The sequence below is a fragment of the Vanellus vanellus genome, assembly GCF_965231255.1.
Source record: "Vanellus vanellus genome assembly, chromosome: 5".
NCBI lineage: Eukaryota > Metazoa > Chordata > Aves > Charadriiformes > Charadriidae > Vanellus > Vanellus vanellus.
Genome location: NC_138910.1, coordinates 27357423 through 27379339, shown reverse-complemented (window position 1 = coordinate 27379339; position 21917 = coordinate 27357423). Strand labels below are relative to the sequence as shown.

General features: G+C 37.8%; 1 protein-coding gene across 2 annotated transcripts in view; it reads left to right on the top strand.

Annotated features, from left to right (window-relative positions):
• ZNF385B (zinc finger protein 385B) overlaps positions 1 to 21917 on the top strand; it is a gene marked incomplete at both ends in the record, with an annotated part of 176617 nt that overhangs the window by 2461 nt on the left and 152239 nt on the right. The window contains one exon of one of the 2 annotated variants that reach the window (XM_082483283.1): positions 17196 to 17332. The exons of the other annotated variant lie outside the window; for it this stretch is intronic. Within the exon in view, the coding sequence (XP_082339409.1) occupies positions 17206 to 17332 (127 nt within the window). Of the gene's footprint in view, positions 1 to 17195; positions 17333 to 21917 lie in introns of those variants that run through there. 2 annotated transcript variants of the gene reach the window in all.

The window sequence follows — 21917 nt, the reverse complement described above, 5'->3', positions numbered from 1 at the left end:
TGGTGCTAATACACATCTAGGCACATTAGAACTGTGCTGTTTACATTATTGATGATTATATTAGGATCATTAGGAAGTTAGGCTGTTACAAAAACATTGCTAATACTTAATTCCTCGGTGAAATTATCCAGTAACACTTTGCTTATTGGCAACAACTTTTTTGGTGTTAAACATTTATAAGGAATTTAAGGGAGGGTTTAGCTAAACATGAGTACAAGCACAAGCTTTAGACATCTAAAGTCATTTTCTCATCGCATTAAATACCTAAATTCTCTTCAATTACATCGCCTTCACTGTTTAAGTGTTTCATAGGTTTTAAAATGTTGCTGGTCTGCCTTGAACACAGAGACTATAAATAGCTTTCAGTTTACAGGTAGGTGAAATGCACTTTCTTCTGTGACAGAATGCAGGATCTGCATAATTACGCATCTTCATTCACAATTTTCTAGACCTTTCCCTGGTGATTTTGCTGCATGACAGGATGATGGGTTGTGGTATTGGTAAAATGCTATGATTCTGGAATATACTGAAAAGCGTTCCATTACTCTTGGCTTTCTATTGGTGAACTGTTTGGTGCAGACATGCTGCTGCTGAAAGTACGGGGAACTTGGGGCACACCTGCAACCAAGTCATTCATTCTGCATGTGAAGTAGGGTAATCTTGTCTCCTACAGCTCACTGAATCATACAGAGAGATGTCTCACAAAGTCTCCTCTTGCAAACAAACCACAAAGCTCAAAGCCAGTCCGCTCTGTGATAATATCATGACATTCACCCCATTACTTGCATCTGTGTGGCAGGGAAGGCGATCCTTGTAAGACTAAGGTAAATCTTGTGGATAAAGGAAGACTGTGTAACTGCTGACTACAGGCACTGAAGAACAATTCTGTACCTGACTGAAGTGATAGGCTTAAGTCAGGTGAGCAAAGTAAAATTAACTGAGGTGAAGCTTGAATTATATTGTGACGTTAAAACATACTTTTTCTTTATTTTTATGGTTTGTGAGGCTTTTGGTGCAGCACAGCAGCCAAAATGCTGCCATTCTACAACCAGTGTCTTCTCATGCTGAGTGGTTTATAATCGATTTACTTAATGGTGGCTGGTGTAGTGCTGATTCCCAGCAGAGGATGCCACCTACTGAATCTTTAACACTACTCAGAATTACTAAACTTGTAAGATCTAATGAGTTTATAGCATAAGTGGTTATAGCTGTAGGCCACATTGTTCTCTCTGTATATATTTATGGGGGTACCAGAAAGTTAAACATATGGCTGGAGATTTTGTTTAACAGCTCATGCTGTTGAGTTTTAATTTGACACTTCTCAGTACATCCCATTTAAATACAGTAGACTATCATGTCTCCTTAGTCCTATTACAATTTGATACAATTTCAAAGATTAATTAGCTTAAGGACTACTGATGTGACAGGCAGCATTAGTACAGTATGCTTCAAAATGGGAAGACAGGGGAAAAAATGTATAATGTGATTTTATGTAACTTTGTTTACACTTTACAGTGTTTATTTTTCTGTATCATAATTTTGAGCTTTAAAAATGAGCTTGTTTTCCTAAGCCAGGGAAAAAAATGTTTTTATCATAGAGACTTATTATCAAGACCTATCCCAGAGAAGATGAGTTTGGGTAAGATATTAAGTAAACACTGTCAAAGTTCTTACTCTGCCTTGTGCAGCAAGACTTCCAAAGAAGGCATAGGAACCTCCTAATGGGTTTTTATAATGGAAATGCTAATACGAGCTAGCAGAGGAGTATCTAGTTTCTATCTTTGCGTGACTGCATATGACAAAAAAAAATAATTGCATAATCTTTCTTTCTTTGGCCACCTGTTAATAATTGGGTGGTGAATCTTTGACTTGGAATTGCAAATGTATGTAAGTGTCTAGATGCTCTTAATCTGCCTTTTAAAATGAGATTATTTAATACATGTTACTAATTAAGAAGACCCCTTATAAATCAGTGTCAAAGCTTTATGGAAAAAGATTCTGCCTTTGTCCGTTTCTGCAGTCTGTTATCTGCAATGCAGGTGCAGTCTATGCCAGAAAGCTGCATATTTGGTAGATTGTGGGGCCTGTGCATAGTGAATAACAGTGTTTGATGCTTAACTTGGTCCTTTGTTAATCAGAGAAACAACAATACCTGCATTATAGACATCGCACAGCATGAAGACAACTTAAAAGTTGCAAAGTTATTTATTTGAAAATTAGGAAATGCCAGAAAGTGTTGTCTATAGAACCTTAACTGAGCCTGTTGGTGTGTGATCACGAGTCACTTTTGTTTTTTTTTTTCTGTGGGACTCTCACCAGGCTTTATGCACAGGATAGGTAATGCTTGCTTACTGACAAATGACTCTCCCTGGATCTCTTGGTGCATGCCTTGGCACTCGAACATAATTCTGAAAGTGTGAGCTTTTCACTGGTGCTCAGCCTATAGTAGCTATGTGCTTCAGAAACAGTAAAAAAATATATATATAAATTTTTGCAACACTTCCATGACATAAACGAACGGCCTTCTCCCAACATAGCGGGGGAGCTTCAGCACAGAGAGAAGTCTTCAGCGATGTTAGATGCTCAGTTTGAGGGTTGTGGGGACTGGTACGCCGACACTTGGAATGATGTAGTGCATGTTCACAGCAGAGCTTCTGTAGTCTTGAACTGCAGCATCAATATTCAGCAATTCTATAAACTAGAGCTCATGGCTGTAGGTTGGGCTCCAGGAAAAGGTGTGCACAATTAGTGATTGTGGAAGGACTGATTTAAGCAACTTGCTGAGCATTACTAGCAGCTGTGTTGTAGAGCCCAGGCTACAGATAGGTTCTGCACTGCAGCATTCCAGTGCCTTAACCTTGAGACAATCTTTTTCTCTTGCAGTTCCCTGCTTTTCTTCCAACTTCTACAGCAAATGAGGTAGTTTTTTTTTCAGGAGGTAGCTGTTCTTATGACTTATGTTGATTGTCTTGATTCATCTCCAGTCTGCGAGGAGAGGGAAAACATGATCGTGTAATTTAGAAAGCCTATTAGCTGTTTGTTTGGTGGTTGGTTGGTTGGTTTGTTTGTTTGTTTTTTAAAAAGCAAGCTATAAAATCTCTAAATTCTGTCCTAAGGAATCATCGTAAATCTTGAATGGTTCATCAGTGCTTTTCAAAAGTTTAGATCCAGACCCTGGCTTCTGGAGCTTATGGAATGATTGGAGAAATTAACTTTGTACTACTATGTGGAGCAGCATTAGAGGCTTGTCGTGCTTTGAGTTTCACTGCTATTTGCTCAGATATTGTCAGATCCCCATCTGGGGAACATCAGCACATTCTTTTAGACAGGTGACATCAGAAGTGGCAGAACATTATTATAGACAGTTTTGGGCAGCCAAAATGGAGCTATGACACTCCTCATCCCACAGATAAGAAAAATATGAAGTACTCTAGCATACGTGTAGGGATGTTTGGTGCTCTATTCTATATAGTATCAAACTGCTCAAAATGAATATATGTTTTCTGCAAATGTATAAAATAAATTTTGAAGATAGAAATCACTCTTCTCTTAGAGTTATCTGAGACTGCTGTAGCTTTACTGATCTAGCTTTGGATTAGACTAAATCCACGCTACTCAGGACCCCTTCTCCACTGCAGGCAGGTGACATGCTGATATTGCTGAAAGGCTAGGCAAGAGCTGCCTACACTGGCACGTTCTTTCTCTTTCAAACAGGTTTGAGAAAACAATTCAAGTCAAATTCTGCTGTCTTTCCTTGGCATCTGGGTTAGTTTCCCCAACTCATGAATGCTACAAAAATAGCTTAAGAAACCAGACAACGGAGCTTTACGATCTTCAGCAAGCATCAAAGAAAAGTTGCAATGATGATCAGTAATAACAAATGTTGACAGAACTCGTGTCAAAATTTGATTATATTGTCAACTTCATAATTTGGTTATATTGTCAACTATGTTGCAATGCCATATGTATGGTGTTGCAACATAGTTGCCATTCAACTCTGTAAATTTGATGAGTCTCAATTGCCCCCTTCATAATTACAATTTATTATGTCATTCAAATAGGATCGGGAGGAGAAAGTGAGGGGTAGACAAAACAGGAATGCTGTAATGCTTGTTGATAACTGTTTCAGTGAATTTTCATTAGCCAATATTTCTGCATATAACTTGGTGGCGGTTTGTTGTTGCAGTTTGAAAGAACTGGAAAAACCTCTGCCCTTGAAGGAACCCCACGGACCTCTTGTGTTATTTGTAGCTCTCAGCAGCTTTCCACCTTGCTTTCTTAACTGTACATCAGAACATTGATCAAGTTTCTGTATCGTAGTTCTGTAAGAAAGAATTTGATTTTTCTTCTCTATCTGTAAAGTGGACATTTAGATATCTTGAGCAACGATAGAAAAAATACCTTCTTGTTCAGAGGAAAAGAATTATACTAATCTGATTTGGTGAATGTTTAAAAAAAAAAAAAAAAGCACATGCTGGTGTTAAACCCCAGATGACATGACACAGAAGGGCTGCAAGGAGTCTGTGGCCAACAGGAGCGTGTGGGGTTTGTAATCTCTACATGCAGCACCGCGGCTGCTTCCTGCCTCATGTGCAGTTGATCAGAGGGTTATTTGACCACGTGGTTGTGATAACTATGGGAACTGTCATGGGGAATTAGGAGTCAACAGAATGTTTCATGCCGAGTGTGGGGGTCTTGGCAGATTTGCTTTTGTACACTACAACTGTATAAATGTATTTGTAATATTAACATGATGGTTTGTGTGGAGTGGCTCTTGTTTTTTACAGAGCTGGAGTTCACATTTTGAGTGACAGTGCATCAAAGTTTTGAATGTTTCTGATTATTTTTGACTATATTTTTTTGAATCTGTCCCTGTCATTTATTGTTACGTTGTTACTGTTGTGCTGCTTCTTCCATCTTATGAATACCTTTAAATTCCTGTCATGTCAATGACTTGTTGCAAAAAACAGATATATTTTAAATTACTTATAAGGTTGAAGTAGCTGGCATTGGGCCACAAGAGTATTTTATGTTGTTTAAAAGAATCATTTCAGCTTCTGTTTCTGAATGGGCTAGTTTTCAAAAATGGGCATTAGTGGTTTTCTAAGCGTTGTCAGGATCTCTCTAGAATGCTTGTTACTAGAACTTGTATTTTATGTTTTTCCAAAAAGCCATAGGCAGAACTTAATTCACTTATCAGACTACTGCCAAATGCTTCTTGGAGTTAGTAGGATAGTGTGAAGATGAAAAACTTCCTCAAGATTGCTTGGGATCCATCAGGTTTGAAGGTCACAGGAGAACGAACTGTAGCTTTGTGGGCTGACTGCAGGCAGCCTTGCCTGGCCCCTGCCGCTCCTGATCATCTTCTGCACCTGCCTCTGTGTTGTCCCCTCAGGCAGCTTAATGCTTTGGTCTTTGGCCTTTCCTTCAATAGTTGTATTTCGTGGTTTTTCTAATTTCTTGACCCCTGCGTTGGCTTGGTGAGCTTAGTATTTGACCTAGTTGTCTATCTGATCCGCGTCCCCCTTCCTGATTGTAGCCTAGCTCTACAAATTGCAAGAGTAGCCAGCGACTTGCTGGGATACTTGGGGTACCCAAGTAAAATGTGAATCTTCAGATGGATGCTGCCCCATTTTTAATAAAAAAGTTTTTAAGCCCCTTTTCCAGTCAGTCAAGCTGTTGTTTTTTTTTTTCTAAATAACAGTTGGGTTTTTTTTTAATGTCATATACTTTTTTTTGCCTTCAGTAGAATAAAAGAAGAATTTTTTTTATTTTTAAAGGTTAGTTGTCAAACCTGTGTATACATTCAGAGCAGGAAAACATTTGTTCTTCCTTGCTTTCAGATATTTGGTGGGAAACCAAAGTTACGAAAATGGAGTATAAGACTGTCATATAAGCACTTGATTATTCCTTGCAGTTACACATTATTGAGATTGATGAATATGTATATTTTAAAATGTATATAGTTAATAATTACTCTGAGATGAATTTTCTGCATTTGATTAATTGCTTTAGTAGCTACAATTACTAGGTAACTAAAAAGAAGGTGAAGAAGGAATAAAAATAAAACATATATCCATATCTCTATAAAAAACCTTTAGAGAAAAAGGTCTTGAAGTTAGAGGCTCATCCTCATGCTGTATTTTTATATGGCCTTGGTATAATGGGTTTCTCACCTACTAACGGATGCTCTAGGTGTCACAGTAATATTATGCATACTTAAAAGCCCTCTTGGGTTGTGAGAGAGATATATATTTCAGTTAATATGTCTGCATCAAATTTACCTCTAACCCTTCAAAGATCTTTTACCACATAATTGCATTGACTGAGAAATCTGGTATCAGGAAATAGATTGTGATTTCTCAAGTGAACCATACCTCATTGGCAAAGGGATCCTGTAAATAGCCTAAAGTGCTCACACTTAAGTTTAATTGCTAGATTTAGGAGCATTTGATTAATGCTTTTCCTTAGTGCATGTAGAGATTTCTTGGGTTGTGAATTTCTGTCTTCAAAAGTTTCTTTAGGAGTTTGCTCTAATTGGAAAAAAAATTATAAGGTTCAAAGACTGTTTACAAGACTGTACCATAACATATGTGTGCAAGGCAGAATTAAGTCTGTTATTAAAAAAAGGCTCACTCAGGGTTTCATGGGCCTTCCATGCTAGGAAATTAAGTATTGATACCTTGCAGATAGTAATGGCCACATCTTAGAAGAAAATGCCTATCTGGTTGAAGTGTCTTTTAATAGTTGACAATATTTTATACAAAATATGGCCAATTTTACAGCTCTGATATGCAACAATGCAAAATTATATGCTTAGCTGACCCTTTAATTAGCTCTTGTTCCGTCTCGCATGATTTATAGCTCCATGACTCCTATGTAAAAATGATATATGACTTAATGAAATGGAAAGCTAGAATGGGTTCACACCTCTAGTTGTTTAATGGTTTCCCCTAGCTAGGTGACTGGTGTGCTAGAGGAGAAGAAAGCAGCTGTAAGCATCTTCTCATTTATTATGGCAAGGATGTAAAAGTCCATGGTGCTGTGACTTATGGTTGTTTGCTTCCTTGTCACATACACAATTCATTGGAGCGAGGAGGGAACGTGGCTCTTTCATAAAGCATAAAAATAGCAGGTAAGAATAGAAACGTAGATGTAATCTTTCTTGCTCAAACTTAGTTTAATGCAGCTGTTTCACATACTTGGAATCTAGCTCTTAATTTTTTCTTGGTACTAGAGAAGTAGTATTCCAGCATGATTTAATTCCAAGAACTGTTTTTGTTAGCTAAGGGGTTTGGGGGAAGGTTTTTTCAAATGGCTACTTTGACCCCTTAAGTAACTTTTTCTGAAGTACGTAATTGTTTGTTGTATTGCTCTTACACCTCAAGTTTCTCTAGTTACATTTCTGTTAGTTTCAGAATATTTGTCTTTACAACATCTTTGATAAGGTGGTTCTGATATTCTTATCTACAATACTGTAAACTCAAATTAGTTAATTCTGGATTCTTAATAGTTTAAGTGGTCTAAGTGTGTCTTCTTGAGTGGGGAGGGTAAACAAGTCAGGGATATCACAGAAACGAACTGACTTCAGCCTTGTTTTGATCTCCAGAAATCATTTGGTTTCTATTTGGGGCAGCTGCTTTCTGTAATCGCTGAGGGGAGCCATCTGAAATACAGAAGTGGAATAAGAGGTCATTTTTTTCCTGCTGTGCTGCAGCATAATTTAAGTTCAAGAATTATCACCTTCTTCCAAGACTGCAGTAACATTACTGGTACACCTGTTTCTAGCATCTGTATGGGACACAAACACATATTTAATTCTGAATCTTTTGTGATCTATAGGCATTTCCTACATATTCCAGGAAATGTCCATTATTTAGTCTGTAGTCCTATCGCTATGGAGCCACGAAGGCTAAAGCCTTTGCTGGTTCACATCTGAGAGTTGTGGTCTGTCCTGAGAGATCTGCAGGTCTGTCCTTTTTCCTTTTTTTTTTTTTTTTTTTAATTTATTTTTTTTCCCCCTCTTGTGAAGTTTGGACTTACTGCTATTAATCTTGAAAGAACTGTGTGGTACCTTTGCAGTTTATGTGATACTGTATGTACGAACTACCGAATTCCTAAGTGAAGACTGTTACCAGCTCCCATGATAGGAGATATGGTTTCTGATCTATATTTTAGTGTTGAGAGAGGGTAATGTTTTGCAATTGTCAGGTGTTAATTCATTAAGTATTTAAGGATTTGTAGAATTTACAAGTTCTTCTTTCAAATTTATGATCACTTTCTCATATTCATAAAAAAAGTATTTGTGAATTTTACAATCTCTTTTGGAACCAGGAGTCTTTGGGACAGCTGGTCCAGAAATTTTTAGATATCTGGGGAAAAAAAAATAACACTCTCCCGCTTCCAAGTGTCCTTCAAGCACTGGCAGTGGGTTTAATTGTGCAAGTGCGCTGTGCAGGTCATTGATGTATTTGTATCTTCAGCTTCTGGGCACTGGACTCTCATCATTCTTTTAAATGTCAATAGAAAAGAAACTGTGACTTGTCATTTTGCAATTGCAGTTTGTGCTTACTTCATGATTGCAGTTAAGGTAACAGAAATACAGTATGCAAGGAACTATGCAACCTTCTGAGGCTGTGGCAGAGCTTGAAAAATTAGTGAAAAGCAAAGGAAAGGTAGATCAGTCCTCTTAAACTCTGTATTTGGTGATGTGTTAGCTTGTAATTCCAGAAGTGAATTATAGAAGCTTTCCTAGCACTTCTGAGATTGTTGCAACTTCTCCTGGGAAATCTCAAACAAGCTGTAATTTCTGCTAGACTTTTGAAGGAGGGTGTTTTGTAATATGTAATAGGGATCTTGCACAAAGTATTGGGAACATCAGAAGAACCATTCACTGAATAATCCTGGAAATACTTGCTGTCAGAATGGCAAATTTCATAGTGCAATCCCTCTCATGCCCTATGTGCTGCTATATAAAATGATCTGCCATATTTCTCTCAAATCTGGATGGAGACTTTTTAAAGGTTTGTGTCAGGCGTGTATCAGTTGTAAAACAGAATTTTGGCAATGGTGATGGTTCGTGATTCTCTGCATGCATGTCAGCTTGCTCATTGCTACGAGGTAGGCTGAGGTCACCTACTGAGAGCGGCTCTGCATGTGAATGAGGGTACCATAAGAAAATGGGCTTTCTCTTTCTCGTTTAGGTCATCAACTAGGAAAGTGTTTTAGTTACTATGAAATATAAGCACCTGTGCTGAGGTGTTGTAATTATACGTGTTTAGATTTGTGTAAGGTAGTAGTTACAGATACTGTTAAGGTCATACACCATCTTATTTTTTCTTTGGGAATGTTTTATCCAATTCTGAGTAGGCTTATCTTGGTTTAACTTGGGATATGATCAGTTATATTTTACAAGGTGATATGTTTTGTAGGGAGTTGGAATTTTAGTCACACATTTTTCTAGGTAAGAAATATGTATGTTGGTGAATATGTGAATATAATAAGGTAACACTGATAATATCTTTCGGTACGGAGGTGTTTGCATACTTGCTGTCACCATGAGGTTATTACTGAACTATTCAATTGTTCTTGTTCCTGACTCCGGCATTTTTCAAGGTACAGGTACATTGATGTACCTGGCTTCAATCATGCAAATATATTTGCATCTGTGGGTCCCTCCTTTTCTAGGGAGATTGTTGCATGCACCTGTGCAGAAGCATTTGTGAGATCAGAGCCTAAGCATATTACTGTTAAATATAATTAGATGTTAGACTCGCACTGTAGTTCAATTTCTTCCAAGTGTCACCCAAGATTAACTGAAGAACAGGAATGGCTGAGGACGCTTTAACTGCTGAATCCTTGGAAAACCGTTCTGAAGAGGTGAACTTTTTAAATTGAGAACTAGGGACTGTGGGCCATTACCACGTGTAACTCCTTGCTGAACAAGGAGTTTTAAAATGTTCCTCCTTGCTTAGTCTACTTTTAAAGAATAAATATTTTTTCCTGTGAAATAAGTTGATCAAAAAGTGGTATATAAGTATATTGGTTATTTGCTGCTGACTTTGTGTATCTGAGTGGTGGTGTTTGCTGATAAATCTTCTGGCTTTTGTCTATATAAGAAATTTGGAATGAGTAAAAGGTAGGGTCAGTATGATCAAATGAAATCAAATATTTCCCTACTTGAATGAAATATTCTATTAAAATGACAAAGCGGATGCTGTACTGGCACTGTTTAGACTTGCTATGTTTTGGGAACCTTGGGATTAGTGTTTATCTGTCCCATAAAGGACACAAATCGTTTAGATTAGAAGTAATCTGATTGTATTGAAGTACAAATTATAGCACAAAGGCCATTCAAGTGGGTTAAGTGACCAGGGTTGGTAAACACCATATGACTGCTGATTGGTCGATGAAAGAGTATTAACTGAAAGATAATGATGGATTTTAATCCAAATCTCTAAAGTGCAACAGCTGTAGTTCCCAAATGAGTTCACTCTCCGACAGAGTTTTAAGACACCGATTTATTTGTTCCCAGCTATCTCTTGCACACTAATTAATTTGAAATATAATTCATTATTCCTATATAGAATATGGCTATTCCGTACAGATTTCTTTGAATAGATTTATAGTCTACTTTCAGTAAATGAGTTCACTATGATTTTTATGCACATTGGAGAAATTGCAGTGTTTTTATTTCAGTGTTCTGCAGTATGCTAGGGTAAACTGTTAGTGTGATTTGGTTTAGGAAAATCAGCAGATGTTCTTCCTTGTTCATGTCTTTTATCAAAAGAGTATGAAGTATGGTTAAGTATTTTTTTAAAAAAAGGAAACCGAATAACTGGTATTCCACATAAATTGTTTCCAGAATGCCTACTGATGTTAATGCCTAAGAATGGTAAGTAAGTGCTTATTACTTGTGATAAATTACTTAAATTTGTGTAGTGTGCTTTATTTCAGAGAGTCTCTCTATATTTTTTTTAAATGGAAATTGCATCACATGACAATGAATTTATGATACCCTGAGAGTGAGAAGTGGCAGCTGTTTAGGAGCACAATGTAACATTGTTTAGGATGTGAAATGAAAAATTTAGGCCCGCTGTATTTATTAATGACCTCAGAGCTGGGGCTATGGTACCTTTTTTGGTTGTTGTAGCAATAAGAACTTTGCAAAATTTCAGGCTCTCTCTTAAATTCCACGCTCCCCCCTCCCCCCCCCCCCCCAATTTGTGCTTACCCTGAAATGCATGTTCATTAAAGGAATCAGATGAATGACTGCAAAAGGAAAGTAATTTAACTTTGTGGTTCCCTGGTACATCTGTCTATTTAGTTTGGGAATGTCAACAAGAGAACAGATGAAATGGTCCTAAATTACTGTTTACAGTCCAAGCAGTCAGACACAGGAAAAAGAGTTAAGGTCCTTTGAAATTATACTGGTTTATGTTATCTGCCTTTGTATCTAGAAAATGAAATGTGCATGATTAAACGATTCCTCTATTGTTATTCAGGATTTATTCAGATAATCTAGATAAGATATGCCCTGATGGCAGGAGCAGGCATTGGATCAGCCTGTGTACTGTATCTACAGATTGTTTTGAGAGCAAAAATGGAGTCATTAGTACCCAAGTCGTGTTTTATCCTTTTGATGTAGACACACCTAATGCTATAGCAAGTGTAAGTAGGTATGGATCTTGTCCTTTGTATTTACAGTATAATTCAAAACAGAGTTAGGAAGACTTTACCTGGTACAGAAGTTATTGGTGAACACCTTTGCAGAACTGGGAGGACATTGTTTAGTGCATGTTGAAAGGAGACCTTGAATACAGTTATGTTAGAGCAGTCTGAAATGCCTTTAGAAAATCATGACAAAAAACTTGTGACCTACCTCTACTTGGTTTTGGAGCTTTTGAAGTCTCTTATTTTAATTTGTTTTCTTATAAATGTGATACTGCTTAGTTATTGAAATGCAAGAATTTTCTCACTGAGAAGTTGGATAAAACAGATTTCCAATAAATGGTAACTATGCTGCAGGTGCTATCTTGAGAGTTGAAACCATTGAATATTGGCTTGTGCGTTTGGGTAACAGAATGTCTGTTTTAGTACTACTTCATGGAAAGTGTAAAGCGAGAGAATCTGACGAGGTGCTCATAGATGTCTTATATGCGTGTATGCTTGGCCCAGCAGTAGCAGAATATAATGGTGTCATGTGTCATGCTTGCTCGAGTTGTGCAAGAACTTTAGTCTGCCCAAAGGTAGGATAGAGTGACCTATTCAGTCTTGTTTCTTGTGTTGACAGACTAAATACATCTTACAGCTTTTGACATTTTGAATATGGTTAATTGACGGGTGATTAGCTGTGTGAATTTTTCGGTCATTGGCGTTTATGAAGCTGGGCAAACCCAAAGGTGGACATGAGCTTGCTCCCGTTCTTTGTATGCTCCAGTTACCTTTGGGAATTCTTGCAGTGTGAAGAATGTAAGACTGGCCCGCAAGTATGCAGTAACAAACTCAGTAAAATGAAAATGGTGACTGTGCCATAACTTTCTCCTGAGAATTTGTCATGATCCCATGTGAATCTTGAGTATCTTTAAAGGTCAAGAGCTCCAGGCTGATCAATACCAGGATACTGTTGTATTGTGGCTGAAGGTTCTGCTATAGCATCTGTAGTTGCACTGAGTTATAGTTAGCCCTTAAGATGCTTCTTTCTCCCTACTGTCTATTTTTTGTTTTATTTTGTTTTTTTTTTTTTTTTGCTTATTTTTAGAAGAGATTTTTCATATATCAAAGGGAGGATTAGGGTACAGCCTCATTTCCTGCAAAATATTTGTTGATCACCTCTAGCAGAGCTACAACTGCCGCCTGAGCCATGCCCCAGTTCAAAATAAGCGCAGGGTTAATGAGGCTTTCACAGTATCAGCCTAGTTCATGAAGGGTCTCTGAATTAAAGACCTTGTTGGTTAGAAGCGTTTGGAAACCAAAGATGCTACCTCACTTAACTTCTTAGTGTCAATTTTTATTCCTGCTCTAAATTTGAAGAAAAGTCTTTTTTGTTTGCTTGTGTTTAACATTTAAAGACTTTCAAAGTTGCTTCTGTAAAATTTAGAGTTCTTAAGGTTTCAATTTTTCCATTTGTGACCCTTGTTTGACAGTGCTGAAACAGATGCTCATGATGCTATTTAATTACTATGTAATTTCTGAAAATAACATTTTGACTAAATTGATTATTTTGTAGACAAAACTTTGGCTACAAAACAGGACTTTCCAAGGGGAAGCAGAAAATGTAAAAGAAAAATTTGCAGCTGTATGTATTTGGAAATTTCTTCTGGAAATTAAGTCCTTAATATCCACTCCTTTGCAAGGATACTTTGTGGGATCTCTGAACTCTAGTTGCTTGCACATGTGGTTTCCTGTGGCAGATGACAGTCTGTTTCTGTTAACAGTTGAAATGGGCTTTCTTTGTTCATGTCTTAGCTAAGGACTAATAAATATTTAAAAACAATAAAGTGGCATTTAATTGACAGTTTGGGGTACTGATTGAATTGGCCATTTAGCATAAGCTGAATGAATTACAATAGCTGAGAACTTTCACTGATACTTGCCAGTTAATTAATTGCTATACCTAATGAAAAATGATTAAACAAATATAAAAATTGATTTGTGTGTTGTTTGTAAGTACTTTTTAAAATGATCTAGGGATGCCTAACCTTCCTGCTTTTGGGGGGATATTTCCTATATTCCCCCATATACATATCTATTCTCCCATATTCCAGCACTAAAATCGCAATTCCAAAACTGATGAGATCCCCTCTGGAGTTCAGGAAACTGTTTTGATTACTGCTCGTGATGAGTTCAGAGTGAGATGGGTGCGGAGAAGGGTTCTGGTCGGGAAAAAGGAGATCCTATTTTTTTTATGGGGAGAATTCCTTAGTCTTGGAAAAAATAGGCTAAGGGAAGGGGGAGGTTGTGGGAACACGGGGGAAGAGGAAACACCTGCCTTCTGATGCATTTATGGGCTGCACACACCAGGGAAAGAGAAACTAAACCAACAGCCAGCACTGGCCCAGAACAAGTGGCTGGGGATCACTCTGGAAAACCTGGTATGGCCAAATACAGGTCTGATTGTTGGACCTTTGTCCTGGCTGAGGTACGCAAAGACTGGACTTGAAGGTCTTTTTAAAAAAAGTCTTGTGTTTCTTACAGTGATAAAGCATAGCAGCAGTATAGGACTTGATCAAGTGCATGGCTGAGAGAACATCAACGCTTCTGCCTAGCTGCCAGAAATATTGTCAGCTCTGAACATTCAAAAATTTTTGCAGGTCCTAGACGGAAACTGAAATTGGTTTCTCTTTAATTCCCTTCTAGTTTTTGAGCCTTTAGGGTTCATATTTTCAGTCATCTCTGCAAGGATTAAAGGGATATTTGAAAAGCTAGAGTTCCCAGGGATTTTTATGACTGCATGAGCCAGGCTTAAGAAAAATGCCTAATACTGCAAGAAACAATTCTGAGAGCTAGCAGCCCTGAACTGATGAGTGGAGTGTCATAAGCAGGAGAGACATCAGATTGATAAATTAGCTTTTCTTAAGAGAACCTTTCCAAATGTTTCATGTTTTAAAATGTCATATTTGTGATGTCAGCACAGGAGGCATATTCAATCCACTGGATCTTTTAAAGCAGTAAGTTTGTTTAAAGCTGTCGTTTAGCAGAAATTGTGTTCACTTATCAGCTATTCAGCAAAGTATAACTTGAGCACGGGTCAACTAGGTAAGCTAGTGTGAGAGAGCAAGGTCTTCATTAATCAGGGGATCTATTACAGGAATTGTTATCACAAGAATGTTTTGTATTATGAAGTCAGTTGGGATACGCAAAAAGAGTAATTTTTTTTAATTTCTTAATTAATAAAATGTTTAGGAAGTTGAAAAACCACCAGATGTCTCCAAGGAATGTGACAGCTCAGACAAGGGAGAGATATCTACTGAAATAAGGTATAAAAGTCAGCTTTACTGCAATCTTAAAGTTGCAGAAGGCTTTGAAAAGTGAATGACCGGAGAGAAATATCTCATGAGGGCTTCTGAAGGATAACTTCAGCTGTAAATGCTAAAGTAAAAGCTTCTTGTGCACCTCAGCATTTTCAAGTGCAAAAAATATATATTCTGCTCACACTTCCATCTTTCTGGGGGTTATATTTATTCAGAGGAGATTAACGGCCAATTTTCAGTGTGACTGCCTTCATCAGAAGTTTATTCCTTTGCAAAATGACGTTTTTACTTTTTATGGGAGCAGTGTGCATGAATTTCTGTGAGGACTTCAGATTCATAGTTGTAGAATAAGGTGGAAAAATGTTTATATCCCTAAGGAGATGCCAGAATTCTATTCTGTGAAGGATGGCAGTATAAGACTAACTGTGACTGGTGTAATTTTGTCAGATCTTTTTGTGTTAAATAACTTTATTGTACTATTAAGTTTTAAATACACTTATGATTACATGGCCATTTAATAAAGCCATGTGTTCTGCAGATAGCTGCAGTAGGATGATGCATAGATTGGTAGTTGCGGTCTCTGCAGTAGAGGAAGCAGTCTGGGATGATTTAAAGCAACTGATGTTTGTACTAACAGTCACTTAAAGGAGAGTAAGGAAACTTTTTGTTAGGAAGCATGGAGAAACTCTGCCTTGTGCACCTCATTGCCTCTGGTTGCTTGTGTGTGGGGAGAGGAACGACAAACGTTTCTCTGCATGTACTTTTCCAGATTTTCTTTCTTTAGATTGCCTCTAATTTTTCTTAAGAGCTAAGCTGTCATTTGGAGATGACTGACTGGTGTGTTCTGTTCTTCTGCCCTGCCACTGCCCCACATGGTATGAATGCTGGAGGAGGTGATGCGCTCATGCTGGCTGGAGGCGTCTTCCTTCCGCATCCGTTGCAGTGCTTCCAGTAGGATCTCTGCTGACGCAGCCGTGTTGGCGTGGGCTGTAGCACCAGGGGCTCTTACAGTGTTGGGCCCTCGCAGAGACCTTTGCAACCGCTATCTCTCATTGCTGTGCGGTACAGACCTTTATGAACTCTCTCCTTTGTGTCCTGGTTTTCTGATATTAATGATTTAAAGGCAATTTGGCCATGTTTTGAAAGTCCACTTCCTAAGGGGTGAGCTTAAGCAATACGTTTTTTTCATCTGTGCAGACAGTGGTGTAACATTTACACTTGTGCAAGGGTTAATTCCCTGTCTCAGTGAAAGGTTGTCGTGTACCTGGTGATTTAGAAATGTTTGGAAAAATGCATCAGTGGATGTGTTTTTCTGTTTTCTCTGCTTGCTTTAGATCTTTATCAATGTACAAAAAGAGACTTAATTAGATGATTTAAGAAGAACGTGTAGAATTATTTTATGTAGTTTGAGTGCTTAATGGCCCCAGATTGGGGGAACTGCTGTATTCTCGGTTAACCATCTATAAATGGATATGACAGATGAAGTGAGTAAGAGGACGTTTACGCAGTTTGTGAGGCAGGCAGAAGATGTCACACTAGTTCTGCTTTTTTAATTGATTTTTTTTTTCCTCCATGTGTATATAGTATGACAGCACAGGAGCAGGAGGAGAATAATCTACAGAGGTATGGGGGTAGAAAAAAGATGGGGCTGGGCAAGAAATCATAAGATGGAGAACAGGTGTCAAAATTACAGCAGCAGAGAGATGTAAGGAAAGGCAGCAGAAAAAACATCCTGTCAGCAAGAAAGAAAATTTCGGAAATTTCTTCAGGCTAAAGAAATTTGTAAGTTCTGCAGGATTTCATCCTGCTTTTTGTTTTCAGGTTCCCTGTGGTTCCCCCTGAGTTTGTGGGCTGTATGTGCCTTTTGCCACTGATCACAGTGAGAATCCTTTGCCGCTCTCAGGGTGTTAGAGGTGGGCCTAGCAGCACATTGGAACATGTTCTTGATTTACTGCAGGTCTGTTACAGTGCAACTTACCCTTATTTTATTGGGCATTTAAAAGGCTATAGCCTCCTGACCTGTCTGATTTAAAATAAACTTAAACTAACCTAGTAGGTCTCCAAAAGTCTTATAAACTTGACAGCAGATGGCACATGCTTTTTGTTTAGCCCTGCATATACTATCTTGGTGGGTGGTAACTGCCTTAGGACAAAATCAGCATCCCACCAGTCACCATCTGGGATGGCAGATGATATGTGGGACTGTCATGAATAAGCATTCTGATGTTTGTAAATGTCCGAAGGAAGACACTGCTTGTTAGCACAGCAGTTGGTATGCAGTGAACGCTGCGAGAAGCTCGCTTTATGCAGTAATCAGCAAAAGCTGAATTGTGTGCCTTGGGTCCATCTCTGTAATATGGGTGGGTGTAAGGTGGTTCTTCCATAGTTTGTTCATTTTGATGGCGAACTTGAATGCCCCTTATTTCGGCAGATCTTTAATCTTTGTTAGTGCTTTTGTGATAAAAATAATTCTGTTTCTTGGATACTGTGTCAGAGGTGATATTTAGATGCCTCATATCCGATCATACCTGATGCTGATATTGAGCACAAAATGCACGCTATAAAATGTGCCCTTGCTTTGACAGTGTAGTCTGAGTTGATATGTGAAGTGAGGGGATGATTTGGACAGAAAGGTGTAAAACGATTTGCAAAAGAACACACTGTAGTTTTGTTGCAGATGCAGGAGTGGAAATGCACATCTGTCCCTTGTCTACTCCCATTTTCCCTTCTCCCAGGTAGGGGATGCATGGACAGAAGTGTGAACCATGAGGATATGCATAGGCCCCTTCCCTCATCTTCTCTGTCCCTGTCTTGATGCACTAAGCCTCACTTCTGGACATACATGCTTTGAGAAATACTATTTAGAACAGTTTTGGTTGGAAGGATTGCTTGTCATTCATGTGACAGGTTCTTGATGTAGAGTATTTTAGATAGTAAAGCTGCTCCTGTAGGAAGATCTGGGTTGTATCAATTATAAACATCTTTGAAAGGAAGAAATCTTGTGCATCTATCATGCAATTTGCTTTATACTGCAGTTAAGACATCCATTTGGTTTGTGTTAAATCATATTTTATTTGCACTTTGCTGGTCTGTGTATCTGCTGAAGTGAGTATGAAGCAACAGTTTAATGAAATGACATCTACTTTAGAGTCAAGTAGCTGACTTGACTATTCTTTTTCTCAGTAACTTCAGGATACTTGGTACTCTACAAGAGCGTGGGATTTAAAATGTTTATACAAGTTTAGTGCTGTTGGAACTGCCAGTAGTTTTTTGGTATGAAGGTTTTGGGATAAGGGGAATATACTGAGTGTTTTTGCTTCTTAAGTATGCCATGCAAATCGTATACTGATTTTATACAAATAAATAATAAAAGGGAAGGAAACTAAACAAAAGCCCACATGAATTCCTAATTGACCTTAAAATTAAAACATAAAGGTTAGATGTATATCCAAAAGTTTATCAAACCCAAATTAGACAATTATAGTATGGTCGCACTGGCTGGAATGCAAAGAAAGGAGTTGGGTTTTTCAGTCAAATTTGTATGAGCAGGGTGTGTTATCTGCAGCATGGAAGCACACGCGTGTGCTATTTCTGGATCAGGGTGTGAAGTGTCAGCAAACACAGTGAAAGGGTGCCTCATTCTTTATGAATGGAAGTATGAATGTGTATTTTAATGTGGAATTAGATAGGTATTCAGAATTGATTTCTCAGGCAGCAGTTGTTTAAAGCCTGAGTTGACTGGCAGCTAGCATTTAGGAGAGGTCTGTACAAGTCTGTGGGTGGGCAGGAGGAATTAGGGAGCGGCCATATTTTCGACTCCACCAGAGGCTTCTCGGAGTTTGGTATCAGCGCAAAATATGCTTAGCCGTGGTTCCTTTAAGCAAGGAAAATGGAAGTGAAGGGTTACATTCAAGGCAATGCCAATTTTAACCTGGTCTGTTCCTGCAGGTGACTTCAAGCCAGGTGATCCATTTGCCCATTCTTCTGGTCTGTCACTACCTGTTAGGTAATTCTCTTATAACTTGGTCAAAAATCTTTAGTAAGTAGTTTATAAGACAAAACATATGTTATGTCCCTTTACCTTTGTACTCTAAGGGAATGTTGCTTTCAGTATTTTTTTTCTGTTCCAAAAGAGAGAATCATTAGTTTACATGGACATTCACAATCTCTTATGGATGACTAACCTGGGACCGTAGTTGTAGGAGCATGTTGGGATTGACGTTCGCTGCCACTGATTATGCTTGCAGTTAAGCAGGGTTTTCTCTTAAAATTCTTAGTGCTGTCAAGCAAGCTGATGTGTCTCAATCTCACGCTATTTCTGAATGTAGCTTATTCTTTGTTCATGCCCAGTTATTCTTTTCACACAGTCCTCAAAGTTCTTGCTCTTGTGTCCAAGAACTCTTTTGCAGCATTACCAAGCTTTATCCTGAATTAATGGTTTCCTATCCTGAATTAATGGTTTCCAGTACAACTTATATTCAGCTCCTAGCATTGTCAGACTTACGCTATATGAACAAGAAGGCTGTCTACTCTGCCTGGCTTTCCGTTGTGGCTTCCTTTTATGCTCAGGTGAATTCTTGATATTTTTAAGAAACGTCGGAAATGACTTTTGCTTCCAGAGACCAAAGCTTTATGTACTCCTCAAATGTGGTTATTCTCAAGCAAGATAAAGTAACAGCCAGGTACAAATACCCTGTGGGAATCTCCCATTATGTCAGTGGATTTTGATCTTTATTCACACAAGTTCATGCCTAAAACTTTCTTTTGTAATTTGCTTTACTAGAAGTACCTTAGTTAAAAGCCATTTTCTTTACAGTGGGTATTAAGTTACCTTGTGGTTTGAGAGTTGATTCTAAAACATATAGAAATAATTTGTTCTTTTTAAAAAACCTAATTTTCTGTGATCCTTTTATTGTTCAAGGCAGGTTTGAACTATATCCTCTACATCATATTCCTTTTATAAATTTGTTTTCAGCTCTTCTGAGTTGTAAAATCTGATGCAGATACATCTAATTAGCGTTTTATGTTATTCAATGTAGATTTTTTTCCTATGGAGGAATACAAGAGTTGTTCTTTGATTTAATAGCATACTTGGATAGAATACTTTGAAAGAGGCAAGTAAATAACCTGATATAGCAACTTTGTAGAAGTCTAGAGATTTAGGAAATAGTCTTAGAAAATTATCAATTACTAATTTAATAAAGTAAATTGAATGATATTGTCTCTAAGATAAGACAGTCTCAAGGAAGCAGATTGTGAAAATGGGAAAAATGGGATTAAATTTAAGAAAACTCTTTGTGTTCCTTTCTACTTGGAAAAATTAAGCTTTTTTGGTTTTATTTTGATTTATTTTTTGAGGACTGGCTATTAAAATTACTTGTACTTTCCACATGTTTAACCTTTTAAAAGCATCCCACCTATTTTTTAATTATTATTGGTTTTTGCTGGCTGCTTGGCATTTTGGCACGTGAGATGTTTTAATCCTGTCTTTGTCCAACAAAGAACTCATTTAAGTCTGTATTTTTGTGGTTTGTTCTTTGTCCTCCCTGGATGTTGCTTTAGAATTCCAGAATATTTGGGGCTTAGGTCTTTGATAGAAAATTAGAGTTCCTGGATGAAATTAGATGTAAATATAACCTGATACTGACAATCAGTGATGTTTGGTATGTCACAGACTCTTTAGGACAGTAAAACACAAAGTCTGGGCTCTGTGGTACTTGGCTGAATGTGGTGCTCATAACACACCAGCGGTCACAGTGTGGTTATCAGGAATGTTGTACGGATTTATACAACAGACGTGTTGATGGAGAAAGCTAAGGGAGCTGAGTACCCATTTTCCTGGCAGGTCTGTTCTCTCCAATAGACTTATGCATGTGGTAGGGGAGGACAGAAGACTAAGATGACACATACAACCATATGTTAGACACTTTGGGCATCTAGATGTTCTTCTACAATTAGAGTACTTAGAGTGCAAGTTAACTGAAGGTAAGTAATGGCTTAATGACAGATTCCCAAGTAGAAGATACCAACTTGTCAAATGGTTCATCAAGCAAAAAGATGTTACAATGCTGGAAAACTATCTGTTCCTCTTGAAACATAATCTAAGATACCTGTCTGGACTCCAGACTTGATTAACTTTCTTGGCAGCAGTTCAGATACGTTATTCAGGTGAGGGCTCCTTGGCAAATAAGTCAATGTGTAAATCTGTTCTTGTTAATGTTGAGCATGCCAGAATTCTCTAAGTGCAGGGTCTAAAGAGGAAAGGATCAACCTTATAATTAGAGCTAACTATAAACACGGGCATATGCAACCACAGTCTGTGATAATCTAAGTCAAGAGTGATTTTATTTAGTTCATTTTAGCTGAGTTCACAGTCCAGTACAGTAGGTCTAATTTTAGGTTTCCTTAACATGGACAATTTCAAGGCTGATAGAACAAACCGAAATACTATCTACTTGAATGTTTTTAGTTTTCTGAATTACCTTGTACTGAACAGCTAATGTTTGTGTTGTGAAACAACCATCTGTGTTTTTGTAGTTTAAAAAGAATCTTGTTCAAATGTTAAATATTCTAAAATGTGTTAGTGAAGAGGCTGTCAGCCATTTGTCATACTACACCAATCAAAACTTTCCATGCACAGGAACAGCAGGCTGACTTCCTATTCCTCTTCACATTGATAACCCAGCATCAAAATACAGGCTAAAAAATTACTTAACCTGGTTTGGTCAGTGTGCCATGATTAACTGATTACCCTTTTTCTGTCACAACGAATAAAAATGTATTTACTGTTCTGAAGCATCCAGTTTTTACTGTAACTTTGAATTAAAACGTTCTATGTGCTTTGTGAGCAGAGATTAAAGAAATGAGGAAGAGTTCATCGGACGTGTATGGATGGATAATAAATAGTTTGACAGATGGAAACAATGCAGAATATGATGTCTCCTT